The sequence below is a fragment of the Podarcis tiliguerta genome (genome assembly GCF_965153285.1).
Source record: "Podarcis tiliguerta genome assembly, chromosome: 5".
Taxonomy (NCBI): Eukaryota; Metazoa; Chordata; class Lepidosauria; order Squamata; family Lacertidae; genus Podarcis; species Podarcis tiliguerta.
The window spans coordinates 7,522,681-7,546,913 of record NC_139538.1 but is presented as its reverse complement, the minus strand read 5'-3'; the positions used below and the strand labels follow the sequence as shown (position 1 = coordinate 7,546,913).

General features: G+C 47.7%; 1 protein-coding gene across 1 annotated transcript in view; it reads left to right on the top strand.

Annotated features, from left to right (window-relative positions):
- Positions 1–19,377: 19,377 nt before the first annotated feature.
- Positions 19,378–24,233, top strand: part of CHRD (chordin) — a 45,291-nt gene continuing 40,435 nt past the window's right edge. Inside the window, exons 1-2 of the mRNA XM_083442015.1 lie at positions 19,378–19,921; positions 23,648–23,751. Of these exons, the coding sequence (XP_083298141.1) occupies positions 19,771–19,921; positions 23,648–23,751 (255 nt within the window). The 5' untranslated portion in view covers positions 19,378–19,770. The remainder of the gene's footprint in view (positions 19,922–23,647; positions 23,752–24,233) is intronic.

Genomic DNA, 24,233 nt, shown 5'->3' with positions numbered 1-24,233 from the left:
ACATGGCAACCTCCCCCCTGAATTCCAGGAACTGTAGTTTTCCCCCACAGGGTGCAATTCCCTCAGTTGTAACAAACCTGGAAGTTGTTCCTTCAACCTGGAAAACTACAGTTCCCAGGATTGAAACGGCGTGGTGCTGCTTTAAAAATGCAGCGCATAGGGGACATTACCCCCCCCCCAAAATTTATCCAGTGAAAATAGAGACATCCCATTCCATAATAATAATTATACTATTTATACCACACACATCTTACTGGGTTGCCTCTGGGGCTGACATATATGAAAACATAAGGTAAAGGTAAAGGGACCCCTGACCATTAGGTCCAGTCGTGATCAACTCTGGGGTTGCGGCGCTGATCTCGCTTTATTGGCTGAGGGAGCCGCCATACAGCTTCTGGGTCTTGTGGCCAGCATGACTAAGCCGCTTCTGGTGAACCAGAGCAGTGCACAGAAACACCATTTACCTTCCTGCCAGAGTGGTACCTATTTATCTACTTGAACTTTGATGTGCTTTCAAACTGCTAGGTTGGCAGGAGCACAGACTGAACAACGGGAGCTCACCCCGTCGCGGGGATTCAAACTGCCAACCTTCTGATTGGCAAAACCTAGGCTCTATGGTTTAACCCACAGCACCACCCGCGTCCCCATAGGGGACATTACCCCAAAAAAAACATTTCTCCAATGAAAATAGGGACGTCCCATTCCATAATAATATTTTTACTATTTATACTCCACACATCTTACTGGGTTGCCTCAGCCACTCTGGGGCTAACATATATGAAAACATAATCAAACATAATAAATAAAACATAATACAGTTGTACCTTGGAAGTCAAACGGAATCCATTCCAGAAGTCCATTCGACTTCCAAAACATTTGGAAACCAAGGCACAGCTTCCTATTGGCTGCTGAAAGCTCCAGCAGCCAATCCAAAGCCGCAGAACCCAGGTCAGACATTCGGGTTCCCAAGAACGCTCGCAAACTGGAACACTCACTTCTGGGTTTGCGGAGTTCGGAAGCCAAAACGTTCGGGTCACAAAGCATTCAACTGCCAAGGTACGACTTTAATACATAATAATACATAATAACATAATAAAACATTAAACATCCCTATAAAGGATTCCCTTCAGACGGCACGGGGGTCAGATAACTCTAAAACCTCCAACATTTCTCCAGTAAAAAGAGGGACATCCTAAGGAAAAGTTGGCCATTCTGGGATCAAATCAGAAACTGGGGCGGCTTCTCCCACATCAGGGGTGTCCCTGGAAATTAGGGACACTTAGAGAGGTCTGAAGGGGCCTTAGTCACAACTCGATATATCTTGGTTGAAACCGCTGTCACCTGCAAAAATAAGAGCTTGCCTCCGGATTTCTCTGAAATGCACTGCTATCATCCTGGGGTCCCTCGAAAAAGGTGCAGGCTTGGAAAGGACTTCGTGGCAGGAGAATGCTAGAAAGATGTTGCTGGAAAACAGGAGAGGGCAACTGTCAGCCCACAGGCCAGATGCGGCCCCCAGGAACTCTTCATCTGGCCCTCAACCTGCCTGCCTCGCTTCTCCACCCATGAAGCAATTAGGCTTGAAAACAGCCTCCAGTTGGAGACTCAAGAAGGGCTGGTTGCATTAGTCTGTTGCCAAAAAGAGCCTTGTGGCACTTTAAAAGCCAACAGATGTATTGGGGTGGCGCCGGCCCAACCAAGAGGCAAGGTGAGGCTACTGCCTCAGGTGGCAGAATTCACAGGGGCAGCAGATGCGGACGTCCATTTTCCCTCCCCCTCTTGTTCCTGATGTAGATCTTCCCCCACCCCTTCTTCCTGGCATAAGGGGGGACATCATTTTGGGGTCCACATCAGATGCCAAAATGTCTTGGGCTGGTCCTGCATTTGGGTGTAAATTTTCAGGAATTCAGGCAGCGGTTCCCATTCATTTTCCTCCCCATGGACCACTTGAAAACCGCTGAAGGTCTTGGTGGGCTGCCTAATTATTTCTCTGTCTGTTGTAGCAACAGTGATGCTCTGTACTCAATGCTGTACAGTTGTAAATCATTTTTTCCTTTTGCTTCTTTTATTTCTTATATATTGCATTTTCTTATATGGCAGTTTGGATTCCACAGAATTCGTAACGCCATGGCTCTGGGTCTGCCAGCATAATCGGGCAGGCCAAAGAAAGCCTCCCCCCCCCCCCCGCCTTGTTTTTTTCAACAGAGGTTTCTCCGCACAGCAGTTCTGGAAAATCACCACCAGATGGAAGCAGAAAATAATCTCCGAAGCCGTGGAAGAGACTGGACGCTAAATGATACGGGAAAGGGGCCGTTGCTTTCGGTAATGGGATGTCAGGGTGAGTTACAGGGCAGTTCGATGTGTGTTTACCTACTGTGTTCAGTGGGAAAGACTCTCAGGAAAATCGTATCGCGGAATCATAAAATCAAAGAAGAGGTTGGATGCATTGCAAGGGGGTTGGACTAGATGACCGTTGGGGTCCCTTCGAACTCTACAATTCTATGATTCTCTGATGTGGAGGAAAATGAAGGTGCTTAGGTATCATATGGCGCACTGGCTGGCTCCCTCTCGTTCTCTTATTGGGTATATTTGCACTTTTCCTTGCACGAAACTAAGGCATTTATCTTTTGGGGGTCTGCAATCCTTTATGCGCTTACCTAGGAGAAAGCGCTACTAAAACTAAGCGGGTCTTACTTCTGAGTAAACATGAGTCGGATCGCTCTGGAGTCGTTTCGTCAGCTTGCCAAATTATGCAATTTTACATGCTCAGTTATAAATGGTGCATTTTACTTTGTTTAAAATATAAAAGGAGTTTGGGTTAGATCAGCTGAATGTATTTCCATTTCCCCCAAGATTTCTAGTTGTTGACCCCTCAACCTCAAAAAACAAAAAACCCACCATTTCCCCTCCTGGTGAAAGTCCTTATCACCTGCTAATGTTGGCACTTCCACACCGCTATTAAGGCACAGCTACAGGGGTCAATTAAAAAAAGTTGACAACTCTATTGGGTACTAATTTGAGTTCTTTGTTCCTGGAGAGCCAGACAAAGACATGTGTTAATGATCTGAGCTGTGATTTTCTAGATGTTCAATTTAATTGGAGCTGCCAAAATCGGGCCGGGGGTTGTCAGATGTCCAACTCTCTCTCTCGATGCAAAGGGACAAAGCGAATACACATTGAGAAGATTTGCGCCAACTACCTAACATTTGTTTAGTGAAAAGCATGTGCTAAGCGTTGAAGAGAGGACTCGCCTGGCTGGGGTCAGTGGTCCCCTCCCCACCCCACCCCCTTCATCACAGGCCCTACCTTCCTCCTCTCCCCCCCCCCCCAACACCTCACATTTCTCTGTGCTTGGGAACAAACCACACTGAGATCAGTGGGGATTGCATCTAAATCTGGTTCCCCCAAAGTGGTGCCCTTCGGGATTCTAGCATCCACCCTAATAAAGCAGCACAGCTCAACTGGTTCCTGGAAGGACCATTTGCCATGGGGCTCCTATCCAGAATGGATGCCCTTCTCGGATCAGGACCTCATACCAATTTTCTGGTGGAGAGCTGCCACCTTCAACACATACCTTACCCCAAAAAACACACCTCTAGCCTGCTATCCTGTGTGTATCCACTCGCTTGAGTGTCAATTTCAGGGAAATCAACTGAGCTCGTATCAAAGTCACCCCAAAATCTGCCCTCTGGATGTTTGGGGCAGCCACTAGCAAGCTGCAGGGGAAAGCAAATCTAAGTAAACATTTGTGAGATCAGGAATATCAGCACCTGGATTGGTGTAGAGATCACAGAATTGTAGAGTTAGAAGGGACCCCCTGCAATGTAAGAATATTTTTGCCCAATGTGGGGCTCGAACCCACAACCTTGAGATTAAGAATCTCATGCTCTACTGGCTGAGCTATCCCCCCCCCCCAAATGATTTCAGTAGAAATGCAGTACATCTCGCCATAGCAGGGAAAGTTGTGGCAAGGTGGCTTGTGTCTGCCTGACTGCTGGTAAATGTTGGCAAGTAACTTCAAATCCAGAACCCTCTTCCTTATTTACTACTTATTGCATTTATATCTCCACTTCCCTACGAGAAGCTATGGCATACAAGTACATAGTTCTCCCCCCCCCCACACACACACATTTAATCCTCACAACAACCCTGTGAGGTAGGTTAGACTGAGAGACAGTGCTTGCCCGAGATTCAAACCCTTGTCTCTCAGGTCCTAGTCCAACACCCTAACCACTGCACCACACTGTCTCCTGGGCTTTGTAGGCTTCTTTGGCTTCATACACACCACACATCTGAAGTGCTTGGCTTCCCCCAAATAATCCTGGGAACTGTACTTTGCCCCTTGACAGACCTACAGTTCCCAGCACCCTGAACAAACAATGAGTTCCCAGGATTCTATGGGGGGGACGCCGAGTGCTTTCAATGCACAATGTTACCCAGCTCTTTATCTTTAAAGCAAGCTTGGACTGGACTATTCAGCATGTTCTGAGTATACAGTATTCTGGAGACTGGTTGACCCCTAGTGCTGTCAATGAAGTATCTGGGCTGAGTCAGGTGGCCTGCATATCTGGTTGACCTTTTCCTCCTGGGCTGGGGGTAGTGATAGCCCCTTGATAGGGTTGTTCTTGCCCATGGCTGGGAGCCATTTGCACTCTATTAGAAAGAGGCTAAAGGGAGGGGGGGTTGGCGCTGTGGTGTAAACCACTGAGCCTTGGGCCTGCCAAGGAAGGTCAGTGGTACCGCTCTGGTGGGAAGGTAAACGGCATTTCCATGCACTGCTCTGGTTCACCAGAAGTGGGTTAGTCATGCTGGCCACATTACCTGGAAAAACTGTCTGCGGACAAACATTGGCTCCCTTGGCTAGTAAAGCGAGATGAGCACCGCAACCCCAGAGTCGTTCGCGACTGGACTTAACTATCAGGGGTCCTTTACCTCCCCCCCCCTTTTCTTTTTAGGAAGAGGCTAAATGATCCTTGCAGATGTAGAGTAGGTGAGACTGTGGGAGAGGAAGGAAGGAAGGGGAGAAGGAGCCCATGATTACCCTTTAGCCAGTGGACTGTGCTGGGGCAAAAAATTGAGGTCAGGGTGGGCAGGGCTCTTTCCTTCCTGTTTGCCTCTGGCAATTTTCTCAGGCATGGGCTTAGATCCACAAAAAATATTGGAGAGCATTATTGGAAAGTATACCTGAAGGAGAGAGCATCTCCACCCCCATCATTCAGCCCAGACACTGGGATCCACCTCAGAGAGCCTTCTGACGGTTTGCTCCCTGCGAGAAGTGAGGTTACAGGGAACCAGGCAGAGGGCCTTCTCGGTAGTGGCACCTGCCCTGTGGAACGCCCTTCCATCAGATGTCAAGGAAATAAACAACTATCTGCCTTGTTGAAGACATCTGAAGGCAGCCCTGTTTAGGGAAGGTTTTAATGTTTGATGTTTTATTGTGTTTTTAATATTTTGTTGGGAGCTGCCTAGAGCGGCTGGGGAAATCCAGCCAGATGGGCAGGGTATAAATGATGATAATGATAATGAAAGTATGGTACTCAGTAAACTGAGGTTCTGCCCTCGCCCCCAGCAGAAGCCTGTCCCCCCAACCAAATCCTGCCCCCTAAGAAAAGCTCAATAACTTCGGTGCAGCCCCCTCCCCCTGGAGCTGGACTGAATAAAACAGGAAGAGTTGCCATGCATTGCCTCTCTCATAACACTAAAACTCGTGGCTCCCCAAGGGATCTGAGTGTTGCAAGATTTGTAGATAAAAGGAAGGAGCTCTTCATGTCCGTTGGCATCCATCTGTCTCAAGAGACAATGGACTGCGCCTCCAGGAGCAAAGTCAAACAGCTGCATCGGCAGCACCAAAAGTGACCTCTTTGGAGCGCAAGCAAGCCTGGGCATTGTGTCTGAAGGTCCTGAGTTTCCCTCCTCTCAGACTCGCTGACGTGGTCCAAAGGAAGGCAGAGCAATACGTCTGGCACCAGCTTGGCTGCAGGAGTTGCCGGAAGGAGGAGTACAGGGCGCCGTCCAACCTTCGCGGTATAGTTAAACTATGGAACTCCCTCTCACAGGATTTGGATGGCTTTCAAAGAACAGGAGACAAATTCATGGAGGAGGAGAGGGCCACTGGTAGTGACTGGTCATGATGGCTAAGCTCTGCCTCCAAGGCAGGGCCGGATTTAGGTTTGATGAGGCCCTAAGCTACAGAAGGTAATGAGGCCCTTGATATGTCCAGCTGTCCTTTGTCAACAACAAATTGTCGCTGTTTTTTGTGTTGAATATATGCTATATGGTAATTTATGGACCTAATAGGCAGTGACGTAGCGTGGGTTGTCAGCACCCAGGGCAAGGCAAGTAATTTGCGCCCCCTAACCTGGGGCAAGGCAAGTAATTTGCGCCCCCCCCCCTGCACTGTCCCTCCCCCAGATAGTCCCTCGCTCTCTCTCCACACCGCACCACACGCCTGGCACCCTCCCCTCCACAATGGGCAGCGACCCGGCGGCTCGGATCGGATTCGCACAGCCAGCACTGCAGTGAGAGAGAGTGAGTGAGCCAGGTAGGGGCAGAGAGCTGCGAGTGCGAGCGCGCCCCCCCCCAGATGTTGCGCCCGGTGCGGCCGGCCCCCCCTGCACCCCCCATGCTACGCCACTGCTAATAGGTATCCAAAGCCATTTCCACATAACAAAATAGGAGCCTACACAACACAAAATGCTGTTGCTGTATGTAGGTTTTGTTTTTTATCTTATATTTTGGAAATATACATCCTGTTGTTTTTTTTCCTTAAAATTTTTTTGGGGGCCCCTAAGAGAGTGAGGCCCTAAGCTATAGCTTGTTTAGCTTCTACATAAATCTGGCACTGCTCCACGGTTGTTTCTGAATGCCAGTTGCTGGAAACCACAGGAAGGGAGAGTTGCTCTTGCGTTTGATGCCTGCTTGTGGGTTTCCACTTGCTGGCCACTGGGAGAAGAGGATGCTGGAGTAGATGGGCCATGGGCCTGATCCACCAGGTTCTTCTTATGTTCTTACTGGAAGCATCTCTCTACGATTTCCCATCAGGGTCTTTTCCTATGCCCTACCCAGAGTTGCCAGGCATTGAACCTGGGACCTTGGGCATGCAAACCAGATGTGCTACCACTGAGCCAGGATTCCCGCCCCCCCAGCCTTTGAAATGAACTTCCTTAAATCTCTTCTCGTGTTCTTATCTTCTTAAGTGGCAGAAGCGTGTGTGTGTTTTGTTTTCATTTTTTATTAATAATTTCAAAATACAAACTATCAAAACCTAGCATATTCCCTATTCCCTATTCCCCCCACCCCCTTCAAACCCTCCCTCCCGCCCCAAGACTTCCCTCAGCTCCTGTGTCTGATTTCTCAGCACATGTTATTCTCTGCATGTTATAAAATTGTACATATCTTACCTTATCTCTCTCTCTCTCTCTCTCTCTCTCTCATCTATCATGTTATCAACCAATATATTTGTGTATGTTTATTCAAACCCTGCCAAGGAGTCCAGTTCTTTTTGTTGTCTTTTTAGATAATTTGTAAAAAGCTCCCATTCTTCCTTAAAGTCACAGTTGTCCTTGTCCCACAGTTTGTATGTCAACTTAACCAGTTGAAGCGTGTTTTAATGGGCTGGCGTGGATGTGACGTGGCTGCGTGATGGATCATCCCCGAGACTTCTTCAATGTGCAGCTCCACTGGAAAAGATGACTTGTGTTTCATTCTTGTGTGTGTGTGTGTGTTTGCTTTTAACAATGTGCAAAACCATCCTCAGGCCCCGTCCTCAGGCTGGGCTCTGAATCACCCCAGAAGCTTCCTCCTTCCCTGCAAGGATGCCGCTGGGTTCTCATCCTGGCATTAAAGCCATCCTGTTAGCATGGGCTATGGGGGGGGGTTGTGCGGAGGAGAGGGTTGGAGAGGGGAGGCCTTTTGAAGCCCCTATAAAAGCCCACAATTACAGCTGGACAAACTGGGGCAAACAAAAGAGAGAGCCTGGGAGACTAATCTTTCCGCCAAGCAAACAGATGGGCTTGCAGAGAGGCCACGGGGGGACATTGAGAGATTGAGGGTCCATAAACATCTTCCAGTGACATGCAATTGTCTCTTGGTTTTCTCCAATGCTGTGTGTCTGATTCTGTTGTGTTGTAGCTAGTGGTAGGTGCCTGGAACCCTGAAGAGCGGCTGCCTGTCAGTGTAGACAGTACTGAGCTGCATAGACCATTGTATAATTCAGCTTCCTTTGTTCCTGCATGTGCTATCTCAGCAGTTCCTAGCTGTTTTGGTATGGTGATCCACAAAACCAAATTCGCTTGGTATGCTGATCTATTGACTTATTGTCATGTGAAATTTCTACCTGGGGGGTCTTTGGCAGCCATTGGTTTTGGGCATGGCAGCGTTTTCATAACCATGACTTGAGACATCCATGCAAAACTTCTCTGAGCATCCACAAGGACCTTGTGGCTAAGCAGCACAGGATCTCTCATGAGCCAGCATGGATCCCAAGTGTTACAAGCTAAGATGTGAGTCTGGGCAATGTTTGGTTACAAACGTCAACTCAGTATTATAATAGGCCAGCAAAAGAAAAGTTGTAAGAGGCATTCATCAAGATGATCAAGGGTCTGGAAACCAAGCCTTATGAGGAACAGTTGAAGGAGTTGGGTATGTTTAGCCTAGAAAAGAGGAAACCGAGAGGAGATATGATAGCTGTCTTCAAATAAGGGAACAAGCTTGTTTTCTCCTGCTCTAGAAGGTAGGAGATGAACCAATGGTTTCAAGTTACAAGAAAGGAGATTCCGACTCAACATCAAGAAGAACTTCCTGGTGCTAAGAGCTGTTCGACAGTGGAATGGACTCTCTGGGAAGGTGATGGAGTCTCCTTCCTTGGAGGTTTTTAAGCAGAGATTGGATGGCCATCTGTCATGGATGCAACCGTTCCTCATAAGGCTTGGGTTCCAGATCCTTGATCACCTTGGTTGCCCTCCTCTGCACACGTTCTATCTTGTCAACACCCTTCCTAAATTGTGGTGCCCAGAATTGGACGCAGTATTCCCAGTGTGGTTTGATCGAGGTAAATGCATTACACTGGCACTTTATTGCATGCTTCTAAGGAATGCTGATGTATTCCACTTAGCAAGCAGACATTAATTCATTGTATGTTGCATGTATACACACAAACATAGGTCAGTATGTGTTTTGTTCCAGCAGATCTGCAAGATGCCCTCTGCCTTTCATGAAAAGGTGAACAAAGATGCTTGCTCACCTGTAGTCTGCAAGAAGGTATGGGCACGCACACACATTTTCTCAGGGATAGGGAACCTGTGTCAGGAAAATGGATGGGCTCCTTTTCCCACCCATCCCTGCCTCCGTGTAACCTTATAGGCTCAGGATATGAGCTTTCCCAGCCTGCCATCGCTTCCTTCTAATAGCAAACCCAGACAGCGAGTGTCAACAATATGGGTCAACTAAAAAGCAAGAGGAGCTTACTAGCATGGAAACGTTTGCAAACATCTTTGATAAATTAAAACTTGAGGAGGCAAAAAAACAGCCACTCCTAAACAGCCCAAAGAGTAGTAGCACACATGCTCAGTGGTCACAGAATGGTGTGTGTTGTTTGGAAAAGGGAAACAGAAAGCAGGGAGATGGAATGAGCCACCTTGCAGGACAGTATGGCTGTAAACAGGAGCTTTCCTGTTGCAAAGTGAAGATCCACTGCAACATTTTGTTGCAGATCCTTTTTTTTTTTTTTAATCAGTCTTGCCTCCTCCAGCCTAAAAACACACACTCAGATTTTGCATTTGCAAAATGGCACATTAGCAGTCATTAGGTGAATCCACACAGAAGCCTGTGCTTCCCCATAAGGTCTGAAACAGGCTCTTTCTAGCTTGGGAATATTTAACAAGAACATTGTTAAAGCCCGGCAGGTGACAGCAGGCTGTAATGATAGCAGAGTCACTAGGGAGGAAGTGCCATTGAACATGGTGGAGCTTGGTTCAGGTAGGTAGCTGTGTTGGTCTGACACAGTCAAAATAAATAAATAAAAAAATTGTCCAGTAGCACCTTCGAGACCAACTACATTTGCTCTGGGTATAAGCTTTCTTGTGCATGCACACTTCTTCAGATACAAAGGAGCTTGTTTCTGACTAAATGTCTACAGGACTGAATAGCAAGTTATTCCAGTGTTCACCTGGCAGCGGATGACATGTCCTTCCTAAATGCATCTCAGTGGATCAAAGCACTCCATCACCCTAGCACAGCAAATCTTCCTTAAAAAATAATTGGAGCTTTTGCAGTTAGGAAAGCGATGGGGGAGATGCAATGGAAAGCATGAGATGAAGAAATGTTTAATGGAAAGACGTATAAACACCCCGGAAGAAAATCAGGATGGGTTCTCATTGACATATAACCCACCTAGAAACAAATCAATAAAGACTGAACATCGTTTAACCTCTGCATAGGGTTATGCAAGCAAATCAGAGCGAACGCTCTACACACAGGTTGCCCCTATAAGCTTTTGGAGAACTGCTTTCCTGTTGGTTCTTTACTGCATTGTATTGTTTCTAGAAATTGTGTCTGTTGAAGAATAAATCCGCTGAATCCACCAGGACTTACTCCCGTGTAAGTGTGCATAGGGTTGCAACCTCAAGTATGCCAAATTTCACATGTCATGCTGGCAAAGGTGTGAGAGGCAGGTGAGCGGCAGAGAGGAGCAGAAAGCCAGGGGATGATAGTTGCTAGGTTGCATCTGGAAAAGAGAGAGAGAGAGAGAGAGAGAGAGAGAGAGAGAGAGAGAGAGGTGGGATTGGAGGGTCTCTGAACAGCTCAGAGGTTAGGTATGCTACAGGCTCTGCCCCTCTGCAAGCCCCTCCACCCCACCCTGCCTAGCAACAGCTCTGGGGAATCCGACTGCTTATTATGATCTCAGTAAGCAGGAAATGCATATTGTTTAATTATCTTTGAGCAGAAAATCTGGATAATATCACAATGCCTTGTTATTGTTGGAGAGGAGGAAAGGAATGCAGCTTTCCATAAACTAGCAGATTGCAGAGGTAGGAACCTCTGAAGTTGCCTTTCCCCAGGTCAGGCTGCTGGGCTCATCTCTCTCAGAATCCCCTCCTCTGATTGGCTGGGGCATTTGGGAGTCTCGTTCCCTGAGCGCCTGTCACAGGTGGCCATAAGAGCACGTTCAGCACACAAGGGCGAAAGGGGGAATGAAAAAGAGTATCTGGTTAAGAGAGCAGGGCTGGCTTGCCTGCTGAAGAAGAGTGCTCTACACTGCAAAACTTTGTTGAAGGTCCCACACCTTCTTTAAGCTAAAGGATGCGCTGGAGGGAGATAGCATCCATACCATATATTTAAGGCACATTCAATGCACATTGAAAGCACCCAACAAAGACTCCTGGGAACACTAGTTTGCTAATAACACTGCGAATTATGGATCTATGGGGGCACAGGATTATTTGGGGCAGCTGTGTGCTTTCAATGTACATTGAATGTGCTTTAAACTTAAGGTGTGGCTGCAGCCCAGCCCTACAATCCTTTGATCTCAACGGTTTAAAAGACTCAGGAGCCTTTGAGATGATAGAGGGTTGTTGCGCTGTAAAGGTAAAGGGACCCCTGACCATTAGGTCCAGTCGTGACCGACTCTGGGGTTGCGGCGCTCATCTTGCTTTATTGGCCAAAGGAGCCGGCGTACAGCTTCTGGGTCATGTGGCCAGCATGACTAAGCTGCTTCTGCCGAACCAGAGCAGCACACGGAAACACTGTTTACCTTCCCCCCGGAGTGGTACCTATTTATCTACTTGAACTTTGACGTGCTTTCGAACTGCTAGGTTGGCGCTGTTGTGCTGCATGGCCATGTAATGTTCACATGTATGCATTGATGGCGCCTGTGCACTAGAGACAGGCTGCACTGCACTGCACAACTCTACAAATCCTATGTACGTCCTTACCGGGGATCTGTTCCTGAGCGACGGCATGCACAGGGTTGCACTGTTAGCTTCGAGAGAGCCTGGGGAAGGAGCTAACCCACCTCTTGCAACTCATTCTAATAACACTTTTTAGCAAGTATCACCCAGAGGGGGCTTAAAATGGAGATCCAGCAGGAAGCTAAAGAATAGGAACCATCCTCTTTAAACAAGGACAGTGGGAGCATCTGGTTAATCGAGTGTGTGAATGTGTTTTAAAGGAGTGGAGAGCAAGAGCGGAATTCCTTCTCACACTTCTGCGAAACCCACCCAGGCCCAAATATTTGCCTCGTCTCCTGGGCTGCTTGTGTGGCAGGGCTCCCTCCCAGGGAGGTGAGGCTGGGAACCCAATTGCCTGGCAAACACAATTCCCTGGGCACAGCCAGTGTCATTAAAGCATCCCTTTCTAATGCATCCATTAATCCCATGGCCAAACAAGCCCCCTTCCTGGTTACGGAGAGAGGGGAACCCCCGCGGGCAGCTGCAAAAGGCACACAGGAAAAGGGGAACAGCTGCCCCACTTTGATCTCCCAGGGATGCCAAATCAAGACCCAGAGCGGGAGATAGGGGAGAGAACTTTTTTATGAATGACTCAGGAGTGTGGCCTGCTGCCTTTATCAAACAAGGCAAATTAGAAAACTCTCCATAAAAAGAGGCATTTATTTTTATTTTTATTTTTATTCTGCCTTTTACAGATTCAGGAGAAGATTTTGGGAGAGTGTATTATATGGCCCTCTGGAAAGTGTATATTCAATAGGAGTGGAGAGATTCTTTTAAAAGAAAAATTATTAACGATCTTTGTGGATTTTAATTTTGGGTGTCCCAGGCAGGTATGATAAAGGCAGGAAAAGATAACTGACAACATAGGAAATAAACAGATCCCTCTACAAATGAGCACGCAAAGGAAAACCAGTTTTGGAAACAGGTGTAGATGGTACTACGTGAATCTTCCAAAATGAAAGTTTAAGATGAAATCATATGTTATAAAAGCAAAGGAATTGGGACCACTGGGATCGTTACACATTCCAGATCCTTGCATAGTATGACGAAGAATAAAAACTAAAAAAAAATTGTAATGTGAATTAAACTCATCTGATTTTGAGAGATCTTTCAGAATTCCATGCTTTTGTGTTAATTTATTTACTAATGCTAAAAACTACACTTTGTTATACCACTCCTCCAGCGATGTGGACTTCAAGTCTTTCCAGCGCTTGGCCAAAGTCATTCTGGCTGCCATCAGTATATGGCCTGCTATAGCTTTGTTTTTCGTTTCCAAATCTTGGTTCGAGAAGAAGTTCATCAAAGCCAGATGTAGGGTCCTGCCCACAGGCTGCTTTATAATTTTTTTTGGTTTTATATTTACTAAAGCAGGTGGAAAGGTGCTTAAGACTCGATTCATTGTGTTCATCTTACCTGTCTCCAGTGGTGATTTGCAATCATCTCATGTACAATTAATTATATGCAAAATCATACACAAAATTAGAATCATAGAATCATAGAGTTGGAAGAGACCACAAGGGCCATCGAGTCCAACCCCCTGCCAACCCCCTGCTTCTCTGGAGCAGCAGAAAACAACCTTTCTCCCTCCTCTATGTGACATCCTTTTATATATTTGAACATGGCTATCATATCACCCTTTAACCTCCTCTTCTCCAGGCTAAACATGCCCAGCTCCCTTAGCCATTCCTCATAAGGCATTGTTTCCAGGCCTTTGACCATTTTGGTTGCCCTCCTCTGTACATGTTCTAGTTTGTCAGTGTCCTTCTTGAACTGTGGTGCCCAGAACTGGACACAGTACTCCAGGTGAGGTCTGACCAGAGCAGAATACAGTGGCACTATAACTTCCCTTGATCTAGATGCTATACTCCTATTGATGCAGCCCAGAATTGCATTGGCTTTTTTAGCTGCCGCGTCACACTGTTGGCTCATGTTAAGTTTGTGGTCAACCAAGACTCCTAGATCCTTTTCACATGTACTGCTCTCAAGCCAGGTGTCACCCATCTTGTATTTGTGCCTCTCATTTTTTTTGCCCAAGTGCAATACTTTACATTTCTCCCTGTTAAAATTCATCTTGTTTGTTTTGGCCCAGTTCTCTAATCTGTCAAGGTCGTTTTGAAGTGTGATCCTGTCTTCTGGGGTGTTAGCCACCCCTCCCAGTTTGGTGTCATCTGCAAATTTGATCAGGATGCCCTTGAGTCCATCATCCAAGATAAAATTTTATACACAGGAACTATATTTATGCAGCATAATTTTATAGCAATACATACACATTTGTATACAAATATATGCATTGTCTTATGTATCTGTCTATGTACTGTTTACTTCAGGAAACCTGGGATATGCATGCTAGTAATATTTTCAAGAATTTTAAACAGTTGCTTTTAACTGTTTTTACAGATAATGTCAGTGCTGTATTCTTTTTGTATAATAACAATAACAATAATTTATTATTTATACCCCATCAATCTTGCTGTGTTTTCTCATCCACTCTGGGCGGCTCCCAACAGAAAATTTAAAACACGATAAAACGTCAAACATTAAAACCTTCCCTAAACAGGACTGCCTTCAGATGTCTTCTAAAAGTCAGATAGTTGTTTATTTCCTTGACATCCGATGGGAGGGTGTTCCACAGGGCAGGCGCCACTACCGAGAAGGCCCTCTGCCTGGTTCCCTGTAACCTCATTTCTCGCAGTGAGGGAACTGCCAGAAGGCCCTCGGAGCTGGACCTCAGTGTCTGGGCTGAATGATGGGGGTGGAGACGCTCCTTCAGGTATACAGGACTGAGGCTGTTTAGGGCTTTAAAGGTCAGCACCAACACTTTGAATTGTGCTCAGAAACGTACTGGGAGTCAATGTAGGTCTTTCAGGACCCGTGTTATGTGGTTTCGGGGGCCACTCCCAGGTTTGTTTGGTTTTTTTACAGGCAGTATATAAAGTTTGTGAAATAAGATAAATAATCAGTAAATTTATTTCAAAAGTTTTTCTACTACTACCTCTGGATGAATGTGCTTCAGGTTGAGCGCTTTCGGGTTGCGCTCTGTGGCAACCCGGAAGTAACAGAGCATGTTACTTCCAGGTTTTTCCGCTCGCGCATGCGCAGGCACTCAAAATGACGTCACACGCATCCGTGGAAGCGGCAAAACGCGACCCGTGCCTGTGCAGACGCTCCGTCACGTCTTACATTCCATTCAGGATGCGAACAGGGTTCCGGAACAGATCCTGTTCGCATCCCGAGGTATCACTGTACTTAATTACAACCGCCTCTAAGTGGTGTATGAGTAACTCAATGCAATGAAAATGAAAGTCGGATGAAAATGTAAAATCAGAATTCACTATGCAGTAGTTAGTGCATATATTTCATGCCTTGTGCATGTGATAATCCAACACTAGGAAAAAGTGGCTTGAGCGCATGGACTGACCATCTATCTGTACTTGTTAGCCTTGCATGGAGATCTATCTGTAGATGATTTCCATGCAGATGTGTTTCTGCAGGAATTTTAACAGCACTGCAAGTGATGGTTAGTTGCTCTCGAAGTGCCATAAAACATGAACCATTCATTCTGTCCCTGCCCAGAGGAGGTTGCCATGTTAAATTAAGTAGACAGAATCAAAACATCTGACTCAACAAATAAACTCCGAGCAATCCCACTTTCGACGATGATATATATATATTCTTCACAAAGGGAAACAGAGTGAAGTCAGCGAAGCCAGCAGGCTTGCTTAAAATTCCTACCGCGTTGCATCAGAGGGCTAAAACAGGTTGCTAAAACAGCTGTTTTCTTTTGGTAGGAAAGGCTCTCTAACGTAACAGAGAATTCTCAGGACCTAACCAAACGTCAGTTCAGCATGGAAAAAACGACCCTTTAAAGCTGCAAACCTCTGTGCAATTGCAAGGGAGCAAATTCTGCTGAGCAAATTGGGACGTGCAATAAATAGGAATAATATTGTCCTGGAAGTTGGCCTGAGATGGGCCACGATGCTGGTTTTTTACTTATAAAGCCTTACGCCACTCAGTACTATTATACCTCCCTTCAGGGATGCCAACTTGAATAAAATATTAGGGGGGCGCAGCCAAGCCCCACCCCACATAATTGAAGCCGTTCCAGAGGTGTAGTCACTGCCGCATGCTGACAGCTTCTAGGAGCCCCAGGTGAGAGCTGAGAGCAGGGTGGGGACCAAAGGAGGACAAACGACCCCAGAAGGAACGCAAAGCCCCCCCCCCCCGAGGTACTAGCTCCCCCTAACACCCCATACATTCCAGAAGTGATGATATTTGCATTTGTTGGCAGAAAACAAGCTGGATCTTTTTATTGAGTGTTTTTAAAAACCCGTAGGTATTTTTTATTACTTTCGAGGTTCGGGTGAGGGTGTGTTTTCTATAATTAAGAAGGAGGGGGGGGGGAAACCCAAAGAAATAAAACGAATAGCCCGTCGTCCTCTCCCCAAAGTCCTTTGCTCCTGAACACCTGGCGAATCCCTCCCTCCCTCCCTCCTCAGCCCACCATGTTACTTCACAGGAAGTTCCTACAGGCGATCCCGGGGCATAGCTCAATCATGCTGAATATGAGGGAAATAATATTAAGTCCATGTGTTTCAGACAAAACACAGCTGGTTCCCTCCTGCCCCATCATCCTCGGCTCGGCCTTGTCCCTCTCTTCCCCACTTCCACTCCCGCACCTCCCCTCCGTTACCTTGCGACTGGGCTTCAGATGTGCAAATATTGCCACAGAACCCCAAATTCCCATGTCTAATGTGAATTATTAGATCTCTCTCTCTCTCCCTGTTTTACTGAAATTATCTCTCAAGGGAGCAGGCCTCAGGCCGGTCAACCTAGTTACTTGGTTCTAGGGGAGGGAGAAGTGTTGGAAAAAAAGGCTTAATTCCTTGCCACAGGGATATGCAGCAGAGGAGGATGACTCACCAAGGCTGCAGCTTTCAAAGCATCTGCTGGTTTTGAGGCTTCTGTAGGCTGCCTGTTTTTTCCTACAGAGAGGATGGTGGGACACTCCTTGTGGGTCTCTCTCTCTCTCCTCTCTCTCTCCCTACCCTTAAAATGATTTTTCTAAGCCTCAGTACAACCTGCAGTGTGGTGTAGTGGTTAAGAGTGGTAGTCTCGTAATCTGAGGAACCGGGTTCGCTTCCCCGCTCCTCCACATTCAGCTGCTGGGTGACCTTGGGCCAGTCACTCTCAGCCCCACTCACCTCACAGAGTGTTTGTTGCAGGGGAGGAAGGGAAAGGAGAATGTTAGCCCCTTTGAGACTCCTGAAGGGGAGTGAAAGGCGGGATATCAAATCCGAACTCTTCTTCTTCTTCTTCATATGATACAGTGGGGTTGTTGCGTTGGAATGGGAGAGGAAGGTGAAATAGCTCACACAGAAAGGCCAACCTAGCTGCCTCCCACATTCTGAAGCAACGCAGAAATGGAAACACAGCTACGCTACGCAATTTGCACTTTTCCAAATTTTGCAAGGTAGTGCTCCAGCCAAGCAACATGTACAAAAGTGCATATTCCCTGGCAAATAAAAATTGTATATTCATGAACATAAAATATACAAATGCATTACATCAGGGGAAATTGCTTTGCAAAAAGAATGTGGATATTTTTCTGTTGGGATCTTTGGATAATTACAAATGCAGTTAATTAATTAATAATAAAGCTGTATACAAACACATGTGTGTTAGGAAGGATTTGCGCCAAAATGCTGATCCATTTCCCATGCTTCTGGCCTGCCAGTGGAAGCTGTAGTAGGTGGAGCTAAGCACAGCACCACCCAATCAGCGATGGCTGTGATATCAGTGAATGAACATATGCAAATTGAATGCAAATGTGTGTGTCCCATGGGCCTGCTTAATGTTCGTGCACCTAGCTCAGTGTTGCAAAAGCCACCTGGGGGTAGCTCTGTGGAGATTTTGGGCAATTTGTCTGCCCAGCCTTTGACTTGACTAGCCACAATTCTTCAAGGGCAGAAACAGAAGTTGTTCCCAGATGTCAGGAATTCAGCCTGGGATGTTTTGCATGCAAAACGCGGACTTCTACCAGAGCCAGAGTCCTTTTCTCCCCTGCGTCCCAAAATCCCAAAGCTTCAAATCATATTAGCTTTAACATGTCATTTTCAGTTCAGAGACACTCTTATGGCAAACCACTGCTTGACTTCCATCATTTGATTCTGGCCTCTTTCCCTATCCCAAACCTTCTCCTCACAGGTGATCAGTCATGGAGAGCTCCACTCGCCCCCTGCTGGAGGATTTATCCAGTTTCTTCCAATGAGATGCAGGAGTAGATTCTATGCAGCCAGCTGCAGTGTCACCTCAAGATTGACATCTCAAGGGCCCCAGCCTAGCTTTCAGGGAGCTGAAGCAGGAGACCCCTTTGGGAAGGACTGCTGAGGGATGATTTGCTGGGAGAGAAAGGGAGTGCGAGTCTTAGGGTGCAAGATATGAGGGACATTTCTGTTGGCTATTTGCAGTTTAGTAGCGCTGCAGAGAGCTTGCTGGGGAGACCATGCATTAAAAAGGGACTCAGAAATAACTTAAACAAGGTTTTAATAACAAAAGCAAAAATTCCTTATACACTAAATACATCAACAACAAACCAGACCCAACCACCAACCCATCCCCCAGGGTAATGGGAGAGCTAGGTGCTGCTCCTTATATACCACACCCAATTGCTGACACAGCTTAATCAATACAACTCAGCAGCACCTGCTATGTTTCACAACTGTAAAGCTGGGTCTCGTTATTTTGCTCTGGCCCCTTAAAGACATACACATCGGGTGGAACAATGATGAACCTTTACATTTAAAGTAACCATTCAACAATTTCACGTCTGAGTGTGAGCATTGTGGGAATTGTAGCATAACCTCATGCCCACGGAGCAGAAGGGAGGTGGGTGGCATGAGGCCACTGTTTGGGGCACCAACTGTGGAAAGGGCAGGAGGGGAGCTGATCACGGATGCGGGATGAGATGGGCCTGATCCTGCAGGGCTGTCCTTCATGTTTCCATGCCTTTCTGGCCAGATTGTGGCAATGAAAGGGAGCTTGCAATGGAGTGGGGTGATATTCAGAGTTCAACATACTATATACTATATTTATAAGTATACTGGGACGCGCTGGGAGCGCATGCCAGCCCCCGTGGCAAGGACTTCGTCGAGGTGGGTGACTCGTGGACCCACGGGAAAAGATTTTCAGGATTTGTGAGGGAGGTTGTATTGGACAGCCCCCTCACCAGCAACTTTGACGGGGGAGATCCGTTCACCGTGGATGGGTGCAGGGAAGGCGGGCAAGCCCAGGTGAGGGCGCGGAGGACCCAGCGCCGTGGGCGCCGCGCGGTGGCTCCTCCGCCTCCGCCCAGCACCGCGGGCGGAGCTTTTCCTCTCCGCGTCCCGCCCGTTTCCTTTCCTCGCCGCGCTTCTCCTCCCGCGCCGTCGGGCGCCCTGCCTAGCCCTGCCCGTCCCGCGGCGGCGCCCTCGTCCTCCCGCAGCAGCGGAGCCCGGGAGGGACCGGGCCAGCGGCGGGCCAGGCAGCCTCCCTCCCTCCCGCGCCGAGAGGACGTCCCGTCCAGGGCTGCGCGGAGGGCGAGAGGCGGAGGCGGTGGGAGGGGGCCCAATCCGTCGCCGCCGCCTCCCCGATCCTTCCCCCCTTTCCCCACCCTCCACCCCCCGCGGAGGTGCTGAGCGGGCCCCCCGCCGGGGCCGCGATGTGCCGCCGCCTTTGTTTGCTCGAGGAGATGCCCCCTCCGCGCCGCTTGGCCCAAGCCGGCGCCTATAAAGGCCGCCGGGGCCAGACGGGACGGTAACTCGCTCCGGGATCCCGCGCTCGCCTCGCCGCGATGACCCTGCTGGGCGCGGCGCTGCTGCTGCTGCTCCTGCCGCCGCTCGCCCTCGTGTGGCCGGGCCACGGCTCAGCCCCGCGCCCGCCCAAGCCCCTCTTGCCCATCCAGCCCGAATCGGCGGACCCTCTACCCTCCAAGGGGGCGGCAGGTAGGACCCTCCTCCTCCTCCCTGGGACGCGCGGGTGGCGGAGGCTTCTTTGCAGGAGATGGGCACGCCACCCCCCCACCCCTCGAAAGGGCGCATCCTGACCCAGCCCTGTCTCCCTTGCTTGGTTGGCACAGCTGCCCGGGCAGCGGCAGGCGAGCCTCCCAGCTGCTTCCCACGGACGGATTTCGAAGACCCCGTGCCCGCACCTCTTGGCCGGGCGGCAGGTGGACGTCGAGGCGGGAGGTGGACGGGGACGCGGGCGTTTGGGAAGCCTCCCGGGCCGCTTGGACGAACGCGGGCGCGTTGCCGACGGGCGAGGAGCGCGCTTCCAAGTGGGACAGACGGGGAATGGTTGTGGGTGCAGGGATGCCTGCTGTGTGAGAGAGTGACCCGGGTGTGTGCGTGCATGTGTGTGTGGAAGCGGTCAGCGTGCAACGGGAGGCACCAAACGCAGCAGATGGCACGAATTTGGGTAGGAAGAAAAGTTTCTTGCCAGGCGACCCCAGTCCCAAGGCTTTGCCCCGAGCTATTCCACACAAGACACCCACACTCGTTCAGTGTTCTAGACGTGCAGTCCTGGGTGCTGTGAGGTTGCAGGAATGCCAACTGGGTCGAGGCACCGCTCAACAGGCATAGCTACGCACAAGTCACAGACTTTCACCTTTGAGGCTCAGTCCTGGAACAGGTGAAGAGCTGGCGATGCACATTAGGTGTCCCTAAGATTATGCAGCAGCCCTGATGGATCAGTGGTTGGGGAAATGGGCTCCTCGAGCAGAGAAGGTGGACTTCCCAACAAATTTAAATCTCCAAAGATTTTATTTTATTTTTAATCAGAGGAAGGAACGTGGAGGAAAGAAATTGGGGAGCGATCACCAGCTCAGCTATTGCAAGGCAGCCTAAGCGGTTGTAACAGTCGGTAGAGTGTGAACTCTTAATCTCAGGGTCGAGCCTCACGTTTGGCAAAAATATTCCTGCATTGCAGGGGGTTGGACTAGATGACCCTCAGGGTCCCTTCCAACTCTACAATTCTAGGATTCTAACTGAAATGCATATTTATTTTATTGAGCAAGATTTATATATATCACTTAATCAACAAATCCTGTCCATTAAAATCATTCATTAAAAGTACCAACTGGGGGAAAAAAAACATTGACATGAAATATATCAAAATCCAAATTAATCCCCTTATTTATTCATGTACCTCTTCTGTTCCATTCCTCTCCTGCCTTGGAAATTTATTTATTTATCTCGTTTATTTAGTTTTGTATGTTCCTTGAGGCAGGGACCTGCCTTTTTGTTTCCTAGTATTATAATTGTTCATCCTTACAACAACCCTGTGAGGTAGGAGAGGCTGAGAGGCAGTAATTGGTCCAAAGTCACCCAGTGAGCTCTGTGGTCAAGCGGGGATTTGAACCCTAGCGCCCCCCCCCCAGGTGTGAGTACAGCACTTTAACCACTATACCACACTGTCTTTAATGGTCCTATTAGAGAGCACCCAGTCAGCATTTACAGTACATAGCAAGTATATAAATTATTAGGCGTTGACAGAATTTTTGTTGGGGGGGGCAGGACATTTTTGGGGCAGAACTGACGTGATTGGTCAGTTAGTTAAGTATTTCTATTGTTCTACTTGATCTGGGAGCAGGGAGCAGGGAGCTGCCCTCCTGCCCCCCTTTTCTATGCCCAGTGCTTTTTTTCCTTAAAAAAATGTTTAGGTGTACCCTCATTTTCCTACTCATATTGAAATACTGCCCCTCAATGAGGCCAAACTTAGATTCACAAAATGTTTAGGGGTATGTGTACCCCTGAACCCGCCCCCCCCCCCGAAAAAAGCACTGTCTATGCCTATTATGTAAGTAAAGAACTACTTGGAGGAATCTGTGTGTCATCTGCTTTGTCAACCCACTACTTAATAATGCCCGTGCGGCAGGTCTACATAGGCTGAAGATGGTGGGTTAGGGCACATGGAGGAAGGAATTAGGGTGGATGAGGGTGGATTGGGAACTGTGTGCTTGAGATGTGAAATAGAGAATTTTTGGAAAAGGGGTGATGCTTGGGCCTAGGGCTGAAATCCTGTCCCTGGAAGTGGTGAACCCCGTTGAGAATGGGTGGACTTACTTCTAAGTTAAATATGCATAGGAATCCATTGTTAAGTCGGCTCATTATTAAACACACCCTTTGCAAGTGGAAGCTCTGGTTCCTGATTCCAAATTGGGGGTGTCTGATCAGTAATGGGTAAATGTACTCCTGTCCATGCCTGTAGTTGCTCTTTTTTCTTTTAGTTTTAAACATCTTTACTATAACTTCAAAAAGTACATAATTATATGTGCACTAAACATTTTGAGATGTAGATAAAAGAGAGAAAAAGAAAATAGGAGGAACAGAACCCGTGTAGAAGAGAAAATAAAGAGGGGGGGAACCCCCAAAACTATATTTTACAAGGTTGTTATTGTACTTCACCAGATCTTAACCTATTACAGTATTTGCAAGAATGGATTCCAAATAACACTGAATTTGTCCATGGCAAGTCTGCGTTTATACACAAGTTGTTCATATGTTGCGAGTTTGTATAAGTCTTCAAGCCAATAATCATAGAAGGGAGCCACATTTTTATTTTTCCAGCCTATGAATTGGATGCCCGCAGTTGCTCTTTCCTTCATTGCTGCTTTTTTGGCTCTGAGAAGAAGTTTGAAGGTTATAAACTCTGTTGAGTCCTAATTGAACTGGACAGCTCGGTTGGTTAGAGCATGGTGCTCGCCAAGGTTGCAGGTTCGATCCCCGTATGGGACAGCTGTGTATTCCTGCATTGCAGGGGGTCCCTTCCAATTTGACAGTTCTGTGATTCTAAGAAAGGAAGCCTTGAGGGCAGGGCTCTGGAGGGAGGGGCAGGCGCTGGAGGTTGCTGGGTGGACCTGGGTGAGTCAGCAGACAGCCTGTGCTGATTTATCTGAAGGAGGGAGTGCAGGCAGTTGGAAGACTATGTACATTTCCTGCAGACCTGAGGTGAAGAAGGGCCTCAGAAGCTGATGTCAGGGTCCAGGTTGGTTCATATGGAGAGAGGTGGCCCTTGAGGTATTGCGGTCCTGAGCCATTTATGGTTCTGGATGATGGTTTTCAGGTCGGTCTTCCTGTGCTGATCTATGTACGTGCTTGGTTGGTGCACTTATGAACATTTAACATATATCTAAGACCTCAAAATTCCTACCACAGCTTAAACGGGTTCACACGGAGCTGGAAGGTGCAGGCAGGAGGTTTGCAAGGGCCAATTGAAAGCATCTCCAGTTAAAAGGATCAAAAGCAGCAGATTTGGGGCTGGATTCAGATAGCTGCTGCCAGTCAGTGCTCAGCTGAGTGGCCCAGTGTCCTGACTCTGGGATAAGGCTTTTGAAAACGATGGAATTATGTGGAACTGGCAAGATTAACAGCAAAGATGAGAGACAACAGAATTTGAAATAGGAGCACCAACATTATTTATTAAGATAAACAGGTTAGAATGGATGTATTGAATATTATACGTGAAATATGCATCCTTTAAGGGTAAATATGGAAACCATGGAAATGGGGTATGATAAGACAATGGATAAAGTAATTTATGGTCTATACCAAAATCTGTTTTTTGGTGCAAAATCAATAAATAGGGTTATTTCTATAGAGGCAACTTCATATGAGGCTTTCAGAAGCACTTAAGACTCTTCCTCTCTCCCCCCCCCCCCCAATTTCTTTTAGGCTGCTCTTTTGGTGGCAGATCCTATGCCCTGGAGGACACTTGGCATCCAGACTTGGGCGAGCCTTTTGGCATCATGCACTGCGTGGTCTGCTCTTGCGAGCCAGTAAGTGGTTATTTCCAATTCTTTTCTCTCTTTTTTTTTTCCAGATGTGGGAGGGGGTTGCTGCAGAACCCCCAAGCAGGACTGGGGAACCTTCTCTAGCACGGGGGCCACATTCCCTTCTGAGCAACCTTTCGGAGGGCCACAGAGTACCAGTGGGCGGGGCCAGGGGCCAGAGATGGGCGGAGCTACAATTGGGACTTTCCCCTTGGTGCTGTAGGCTGGTTTCAGCACAAACTCACCTCCCCCACCAAACAAGGGAAAACAAACCAAACCAAACACATTTGGCTTTCGATTAGACTCATTGTATTATTATTTCTACAATTTTTACACACACAGTTCCAAGTTATTGTATTTCTTTCTTTGCTTTCGTCAGATATCAGAAAGCATTATATTTGTTGCCCTTTTAGCAGGGAGGAAACTTGGTACAGTGGTAGCTCTGGTTATGAACTTAATTCGTTCCGGAGGTCTGTGCTTAACCTGAA